The 9,751-nt window shown below is 36.2% G+C and overlaps 1 protein-coding gene across 7 annotated transcripts in view; it reads left to right on the top strand.

The window, feature by feature from the left end:
* The window catches only part of LOC107703290 (activating molecule in BECN1-regulated autophagy protein 1-like), a 79,501-nt gene that overhangs the window by 39,362 nt on the left and 30,388 nt on the right, over window positions 1-9,751 (top strand). For all 7 annotated transcript variants that reach the window (XM_016505867.1, XM_016505870.1, XM_016505869.1 and 4 more), the window contains 2 exons: window positions 7,651-7,839; window positions 8,871-9,025. In XM_016505867.1, coding sequence (XP_016361353.1) covers window positions 7,651-7,839; window positions 8,871-9,025 — 344 coding nt within the window. The remainder of the gene's footprint in view (window positions 1-7,650; window positions 7,840-8,870; window positions 9,026-9,751) is intronic.

Here is a 9,751-nt window from a genome sequence, read left to right as displayed (position 1 = left end):
ACCAATAGAATCTATCAAATGCCAGTAGACACCATTATATTAAAACCAATACAATTACCATTATAACCTTTAAATCCATTACATTTTCTAATCTGTTTTGGGAGGGGTTCCATTGTTTTTTCAGCAGGGAAGATTATAATGGTATACAATGTTGTCCATAACCATGTGGCTAATCCTAACAAATATCTGTGTGTTTAAATATTAGCTAGCTAGATTTTCACACAGATCCCATAAGTAGCATTTGTTTTTAACATTGCGAAGATTTTTAAGCTCATCTGTACAGAAAGACAGATGATCAGAGGCCTTTTGTCTGACCTGCACTATACCGTTCAAAAGTTTGGGGTCGATGAGATTTTTTTTAATGTTGAAGTACTTTGTTATTGTAATATATCTTAAAATGTAATTTTATCCTGTGATGGTAAAGCTGAATTTTCATCATTACTCCAGTCTTCAGTGTCACAAGATCCTTCAGAAATCATTCTAATATGCTGATTTGGTGTTCAAGACATTTCCTTTTATTAGCATTGTTGAAAACAGTTGTGCTGCTTAATATTTTTTGTGAAAACCATGAAACTTTTTTTCTCAGAATTCTTTGATTAATTATTTGAAATTTCAAAAGAACAGCATTTATTTGAAGTAGAAATATTTTTTAACATTCTAAATATGTTTACGGTCAATTTATTTAGCAAGTGTTCTTGCTAAATAAAAGTATTAATTTCTTTCAAAATTATTAATAATAATAATGTTAAAAAAATAAATACACAAATTAATCTTAGTAAATTTACTGATTAGAGAGTGGTTTGGGAATTTTGAGTTACCAGCAGAGACAGTGGACAAATCCAACTCATAAAGCTACAGAGGGCTCTGGGAGCTCATACTGAAAAATTATTTACATCATTCTTCCAAAGTCAATAATGTCGTGAATCTGCTGGGATTATATATCAGTGTAATTGTTACTCAGACTAAATATAAGCCATCTCAACTGATTTATCGTTTTACCACTACCCAGCTCATTAATGTGTAATTAGGAGTGGGATAGTTGTCAGAATTTATTTTTTTTTTTTTTGGAAGGTAGGAACAAGGCTTCAGCAGCATAAGGTAAACACTGACACTTATTATGCTGCCTCCAGCAACTCTTCTCTTGTCCTCTGCTTTGTTACGGTAAAGATGAAATCTTCAGTCCTGTGTTCTTTTTGTTCTATATAAAGACCAAAAGAGAGGATCAAAGACAAAATGTTTCCAAGCCCTATGATGTTGCAGTTTCTGAAATCAAAGATGTTTCTGAGTTGCCTTAACTGAAATCACTGAATTGCTAAGGGCTATGTGAACTTTTGCTGGGATAGCAGCACACACTAGTTTTGTTTTAATTAGAAGAGCTATGAGTCAAATTAAATGCTCCGCTCTAGTTCTTTCTTAAAACCAAGTCCTCTCTCGTTAGAGCAAAGAAGGTGTAGCAGGTCGTCATTCTGTGAACAAGACGTGTGATTTTTGTCCCCCTTCCTTTCCCCTCTATTTTAATTTTCTTTTTACATTATGTGTGTGCAGGTTCACTCCATAGTGGTTCTCATAAAAGCAAACTCATTGGGTTTTAGTGCAGAGAGAGGATTTTTGTGACACTTGGAAAGTAAAATCCCAAATTCAATTTGAGAGTGTTAAGGTGTGTTTTATGTCTGTAAATTCTCAGAAGCTGAAGGGCTTTTTGAATGGCTTTAGAGCTCCAGCTAAAGATAATAGATACTGTACACACACATACCAGACCCATTGATGCAAAAATGCAACATGAGTCTATGAATATTCATTTTTCAGATAAATGATGGAGAGGATTTTATGTAAAATGCTTCAATGTTTAGTATGCCCATGGCTATAGAGGAAATGAAATAGGCTGCATCTATATTATAGCAAGCACATAGTGTAGAACACTTGCAGCTGCTGCGTCATTAAATTATGGCCTCAATACCATGTCTACACTTAATGAAAAAAAGAGCATAACGTCTTTAGTGTCTCATCTGTGGTAGCCAACATCGAAAATCTAGTGCCCAGGGAAAACAACTTTACTCCATACAATACAGAAGAAAATGGAGAATGCAGGCTGGTCGATTGAGATGAACCACTGAGTGGATGTTATTGTATAGTGTAAGGGCCGTTTACATAGAGCACGTTTTTTTTTCCATACCACTGGGCAGCTTTTTTTGTTTTTCTCTGTAAACGCACTCACGTCTTGTGTCTTTTGCAGCATTTCACATATTACACAGCGTTTTAAAAACATGTAAAGATAACAATAGCTATATTGCAGGGTTGCCAGCTCAGACACATGCTTTCAGGCTCTGCCTCACACTCTCACTCTGCCCATGTAAATCTCACGCCAAAGTGGCGACCCTGCTTGTGATATGAAACAAAGTACCAGCTTTCAAATTTTGTAAGTTTTAATACGAAATTCAAACAATAAATATAGTTTTGGCACACTTAATTTGGTCATTGAAAATCAGAGTTGCGACATTGCTTCTTTGATCTCGCCGTATGGAGCCAGATCAGCCTAAAAAATAATACATTTACAAAACAAAATTCATAAATGCACAGCACAATTTACATTTACAAAATCCAATTCGTAAATTCAGAACACAATTCATAAATACACAAGTAAAAGCATAAATATTTCCCCAAATGCTCACACAAATGCATCTTACCTAAATAAATTAAAAATGTTTACACAAATATGTATATATCAAGTTCTTGAATTAATTTCCGTCACACATATATGAATGATGTTACATGTATTTATGGATCGTTGAATCTGCATTTGCAAATCGTCAAACGTGCGTGGACTACTTTGAATTTGTGTGCAGTATTTTTGAGACCTTCCTGACAGGTTAAGATTCATAAATATATTTTTTTGGAGGATGTTCCTTTCAGCCAATCGCGGTGAGCTTTTAATCCACCAATCAAAACGCTTCTTACTGAACAGACTCAAGAAGCTCAACGCTGTGCTTGTATTGTGCATTGTTGCATGATTGGGTCCTTGATGTAAAGACATCTTAATGGGTACTCTTTTTTTAGCACCTGATTACAATTTCTACAAAATCACATTATGATTTATATCGTTCTGTCTTATACACCAAAGTTGCACATACCCTGTTATTGTTGTTTTTTGTTTTTTTTGGCTTAATCACGTTTTATATATATATTCTAATGGGCCGCTTTGTGATATCACAAAAGCTGGAAAACAAACGCTGTAGTCCAAACGAGCCGTTCGTTGTAGTTCTTGAAAGGGGATTTTTTTTTAAACAAAATATCTCCCTTTGGAGTGGACTTTGAGATTTGTAAGTTTGAAGATCTTTTTTATGCCCAAATATACACACTACACACTGACTAAAATTCAAAAAGTGAAAAAGCATAACAGGACCCCTTTAACTGATGGCATTTTCTTATGATTAAAAGTTGTTTTAGTTAATTAAGTGTGCAGTTTGCAGTGTTACAAAGTCGTTAGTCCACACCAGATTTCTTATATTATAACTGGTGTTTGTAGGAACACTTTAGTAATCACAGGATGAATGGGTGATAAACAAAAAATAAAACAACGATTTCGATGATAAACTATCGAGTAATTTTAAATACGGTTTGTAGTCAGTGGGTTCTAAAGTTACCATCACAACCAGCTATGATCATAAGAAAATGCCATCAGATAAAAAACGACTTTACTCACTCATTGAGTCTGTTTTTCATCCTCCATGCTGAAATCTCCCTTAAGTGGTGGTAGCTGTTTTTAATGCCTGATCAAAAGTTACTGCGAATCTGATACTGCTACTACTACTAACAACAACAACAGAACACATTACATAATTGCTGTTATTAAATGAAAAAAATGGACATTTAACATTGAGTCTGTTTTTCATCCTCCATGCTGAAATCTCCCTTAAGTGGTGGTAGCTGTTTTTAATGCCTGATCAAAAGTTACTGCGAATCTGATACTGCTACTACTACTAACAACAACAACAGAACACATTACATAATTGCTGTTATTAAATGAAAAAAAGAGTACCCATTAAAATGTCTTTACATCAAGGACCCGATCATGGAACAATGCACAGTACAAGTACAGCGTTGAGCTTCTTGAGTCTGTTCAGTAAGGAGCGTTTTGATTAGTGGATTAAAAGCTCACTGATTGGCTGAACGGAACATCCGAACATATGAATCTTAACCTGTCAGGAAGATCTCAAAAATACCGCACACAAATTCAAAGCAGTCCACACACGTGTGACGATTTGCAAATGCAGATTCAACGATCCATAAATACATGTAACATCATTCATAAATGTTAACATTTTAAATTTAATTAGTAAGATGCATTTGTGTGAGCATTTGGGGAAAAATGTATGATTTTACTTGTGTATTTATGAATTGTGTTTTTGTAAATGTAAATTGTGCTGTGCGTTCATTAATTTTGTTTTGTAAATGTATTATTTTTTAGGCTGATCTGGCTCCATATCGCCGGTGTCGCCGCCACGCGGTCACGTGGTTCAGTAGCTCTCAATAGTTCCGAACAAACTAGCGCTGTCAATACATTTGAATGGGGTTAAAGGGTTACATTTGAATGGGTTTAAAGGGTACTGTCGTGAACATGTGTTCACGACAGTATCATGATCACGACAGTGCCACCACATAGGGTGAGTAATTAATGACAGAATTTTCATTTTTGGGTGAACTAACCCTTTAAGCAGGATAGATGACAGCTTCACTGTATTGCAGCAACTTTTGGTAAACATTACAGCATATTATGAATTGATTATTACGTCAATGACATTTACAGTATCAATTTTTATTCTGGAGAGTGATGGAGAGGCAACATGAATATGTTTTTCTTGTATTTAACCCTCAGGTATTCCTTACTTAGAATGTGACCGTACACCTTAACTATTTTTTTCAGTTAAATAAATGTTCTATATTTTAGTTCAATAATATTTATTAAATAATATTTTGTATATATATCGTATTTATCTGTATTAATGTTTTTTTCTAATGTTCTGGTGCTGTGATATTAATAGACATTAATAGAAACTGACATCAGGTGTCTGTGGTTTTGTGCCATTTATGAGAATGTTTATTGTAGCAATGTTTCTTCTCTGTCATCTGAAGGGCTCTTGTATGTAGGCGTGTGGAAGTGGGTTGTTTGTGCTTTTATGAATGTTTGTGTACTCAGTATTTGTCGACCTTGAAACTAGGTTATTCTGGATGGTTGTTTTCCAGGGATGTGTTGATCCACTGCTTTTTTCAATCTGTTCCTTTTCCCTGTCTCTCATTCTTGCTCATTTAGTCTCTCAGTGATAAGAGACACATCTCTCAGACACATTTCCCAAGCTTCTCTGCAGCCATCCCTGTCACTACTACTGTCTTCTGTCTGTTAACCGCTTGATGACTTTGTACTGTAGTTTCAGATAGAGTGACTTTGCAAATGACAGAAAGTGTAATTGGAGGGAGTAATTCTGGACTAAACCAGTCTAAGCCCATTGGCTGGGCCGATAGAACGGATCCAGTATAAATATGCCTGCAAAAGGCTGATTTATTTCAGTTGTCAAGATGCTCTCTGGCCACAGCAGCTGGAGTCCTGAGCGCTCCGTTTATCATTCAGTGTCAGCCACAAACCCAATCGAAACCCTAAAGAACATCCTTGTACCCATGCTTCCACAAAAATAAATGATCAAAATGCACTTTAGCTTGTAGGGCAGTGGTCTGGGCTTCCCTTGGAGTGCCACCAGAATAGCTGTCACTTTACCCCAGCAAATCCGTTACTCAGATGCAGTAGGGAGCTCTGTCTGCTGAAGCCGTGAGCCACTTATTCATCTTCAGAAGTGTGGGCCTCACTGTAACTCACTGTTACACAACCTGCCCTTCTGGCCCTCTCCTGCTAAAAGACGAGTTTTCATTTTTTTTTTTACGTGATTATTTTAACGCATGCTTTATTAATCTAGAATGTAAATAAACCCAATCTAGCTATTGATGGAAGCATTTATATTAAAGCCCAGAGGGGCAAGACTAATTTTTGATTTATTTGTTAAAGTGTTTTCCTGAGTCTATTTCCTATACTATTTTTCTCCTGTATGTAACAAACAAAATGGCTAAAAAATACCAATGAGTCAATCATTTTTCAAATTAGCAGATAAAACAAAAATCAGAGGTGTAGAAAAAAAATGGAGAACATTTGAAAAATCATTTAGAATTTTTTGGCTCTTTTCACACAGCAGAAAAATAATCATATAGGTAAGAGACAGGGAGGCATTACAAAAATTCATTATTTTAATATATTGTAATATTTTATGTTTTATTTTGTTGATTTCTATGTGATACACACTTGAGCATGGAATGCAGATACCACAATTAGAACTGCAGGTGGTGACTTTTCATCATCACTTTTATTGCTCTTTTTATCAGGAACCGATTTCCCTCTTTCTCTCTCCCTGCTCCTGTTGGCCTGCAGTGAATGAGTGGGCGTGAGTGACGGTGTGTGTGTGTGTGTGTGTGTGTGTGTGTGTGTGTGTGTGTGTGTGTGTGAAATGCAGGTCCTGCTGAGCAGCAGCTTCATCACTGCACTAAATTACTGCCCTATTTAATTAACACACTCCTGCTTAAATCTCCCCTCCTGTCCTCTCAGACTCTCCTGACCTTACTCGGTGAACACATGCACACAGATACACAAATCCATCTTTCTAAATGTGCATAATGACTTGCAGTCACCTGCCAAAACTCACCTGCTCTTGTTTAGCTTGTGCAGTCACACTTTTTCCAGCGCCGTCCGCACGCACACTCGCTCTCCAGTGAAATGACAAACACTTCAATCATACGCTCACATTCTAAATCACAAATAGCCCTAATTACACCTCCCACACACACGCACCTGATGCTTTATAGAGACCCCTGCGCAATGACACACGTTAATGCATGAGACCAGAGCAGCACGTTATTGTTCCATTAATGCTTTGAATAAGCATAATGTCCTTATTCTAAAAAGTGGAGCTTAATGTTTAGTTTAAATACAGCAGATTTGCTTTTCAAAATTTGACATTTATAGTTTCTATAACTGATTATAATACTATTTTCTGTCTAAGGCATTCCCTGTTTTAAGCCTTTATTTTGTTTTTGACCACTCCAAAACAAAATGTATGTGTTGATTTGGACTAGATACGCATTATATTTTTGCAATCATATTAGTATTGGTATATTAGTGTGGATTTTTTATATTATCATATCAGCCCAGTGAGTAAAAGTGGTCATTGTATTTTAGCTAATACATTATATTCAACTTATGTGTTTGCACATTATTTCTAGTGGGCTTACCTATTCTTAAACACAAATAGATCAAATGTTTACACACAGCCTATAGATTTTTCCTTTTTTCTCCATGTAACTTTATTAAAATGTACACCTTTTTCTTTTTAACTTTTAAAAAATGATCACAAAGATTGATGTTTTGTATAGTTCTACATATCTTTAAGTATTTTCAAGGCAGTTTTAAATGTTTGGTGTTATTTAAAGCATGAAATATCTGTAAATTAATATGTAGATTAATGTAGATTAATAATTATCGATTATCATTACCAGGTGCAGTTTTCATATCGATGCACCCCTAATTTAGATTCTTGTGTCTGATTTATTTTTTAGCGTCGGTAAATGTGTTGGTGCCCAACTGTAAGATCTACAATGACGCGAGCTGTGATATCTCAGCGGACGGGCAGCTGCTGGCTGTATTCATTCCCAGCAGTCAGAGGGGTTTCCCTGATGAGGGCATCTTGGCTGTGTACTCTCTGGCCCCACACAACCTGGGAGAGATGCTCTACTCCAAGAGATTTGGTGAGTGACCCTGACACATCAACTGCTCGACCTCATAAGGGCTGTTAGTTTGTAAAAATATGACACTCCTCCCAGTGTTGACGAGGGTTTAGTACACTGATTGAGCCATCAGAGCCAAAATTATTTTAAACTTGTGCTTAATTAAATCAAATGCAAAGGGACATGGCTGTTCGCATTGTGTTCTCACTTTCCCTCTAATTGGCTGAACAGACAGCAGTGATGGAGCTCTTTTAGAGGCAGCTTTAATTAGATAGTCCCCATTTAAAAGCCAAATTAAGGCAGGGCTGGGACCAGGCTGCTAATTGAAACCAATGATGAGGAAGTATGAGTCCTGCTTGTTTTAGATTAAAGTGATTTGAAACGCTGTTCTCTCTCTCTGCTGGGGTGGGCATCACCATCGGCTATACAGGCCTCAAGGAACTATCATTCATCCTATCCAGTAACAGTGGATTAATGAGAGCAATCAACCAGGACCCTCAAAACTAAATTGTTCATTTCCCTTTAATGATCACATCGCTAGCACTCTTTGGCTCGTGCAAATGCCAAGCAAGGCTGATTTCTAAATGGCTATGAAATTCAATTAGGTTTTTGGATGAAAACTTGTATTAGCTATAATTACAGTCTGAGCAGGTCTAGGTGTGAACTTTTCTAATTTCATGCTTAACAGATTGGTCTGAATGCTCTGGTTATAACATTTACAGCAATTAATAATGTACAAAATTAACAATTCAGTATTAATAGGGTTCCAAAATACATTTTCTAGATTTTCATAATTTTTACTGCCATGATTTGACTTTATACATGTAGTTAGTAATTCTTAGAGTTAAAATACTGCTCAGCTCGCTCATTCAGTGCATTATTGCTTTGTTATATTGTTGCTTTAGAAAAAAGTGTTAAGACCAAGCACAGTTCTGTATCCCAGTCTTGTTGAAATTGTTATTTTACACAATTGTGATAATTTTGTAATGGTTTGGCTTAGCCTGGAGTTTTCAGACAATGTTTCCGTGCTAGCTTGTGTGTATTTGTCACAGGTCCAAATGCCATCTCTGTCAGTTTGTCTCCGATGGGTCGTTACGTGATGGTGGGTCTGGCATCTCGCCGCATCTTGCTGCATCAGATCACTGATCACATGGTGGCACAGGTTTTCAGACTGCAGCGGCCCCACGGAGGAGAGACATCCATGAGGGTACGTCACTGCTGACCTCACATCTTCTTTAGAGACTGCCACAGCTCTCAATACTATCACAAAAAACATACATAACCATGTCTATTTTCTAGAAATCTAAACCACCATACCTTTTGAAAGTTAAATGCTTTCGGAAATCTGTACATGTATTTTACAATTTAAAAAAAAAAATAAAAAATTGGATGGCCTTTTTATGTAGGTTGTTAGTTATTGTCAGTTATTCAGAGTAATCAATTAATAAAGGTCAGCAAATAAAAATTACACTATTTTTTTATTTAAAAAAATAAATATAAATATAAAAAATTGCTTTCTAAGAGCAGGACTTCCATCTAAATATTTATAGCAAAAAGTACTGTATTTTTTTAATGAAATTACAAATTTTCCATTTAAAGGGGATCCTGCTCTTTTACAATGTCTTGAATTTGTTTTGGGGGTGTACTAGAACATGCTCTCATGCTTGGTGATTCGAAAAACGCATTATTTTTTTACATAATTTACATTATTACAACACCTCTCTCCCCAGTCTGGCACAAACGGCTCGATTAGTTCCAGGTTTGATGAACGCCTGCCTTCAGAAAAACGAAATGCGATGTGATTGGTTAGCTGTCCCAGTGCGTTGTGATTGGCGAACAGCTTTTAGACGGTGTTTCAGTATTGCCCCGCCCCTTGCCAAAGCAGCAAGTTTAGTTAAGGATGGCGTCAATATTGCCATATCAATTTGAGCCG

The sequence above is a fragment of the Sinocyclocheilus anshuiensis genome, unplaced genomic scaffold (genome assembly GCF_001515605.1).
Source record: "Sinocyclocheilus anshuiensis isolate Anshui unplaced genomic scaffold, SAMN03320099.WGS_v1.1 scaffold947, whole genome shotgun sequence".
Lineage (NCBI taxonomy): Eukaryota > Metazoa > Chordata > Actinopteri > Cypriniformes > Cyprinidae > Sinocyclocheilus > Sinocyclocheilus anshuiensis.
This window is presented reverse-complemented; position numbering and strand designations above follow the sequence as displayed.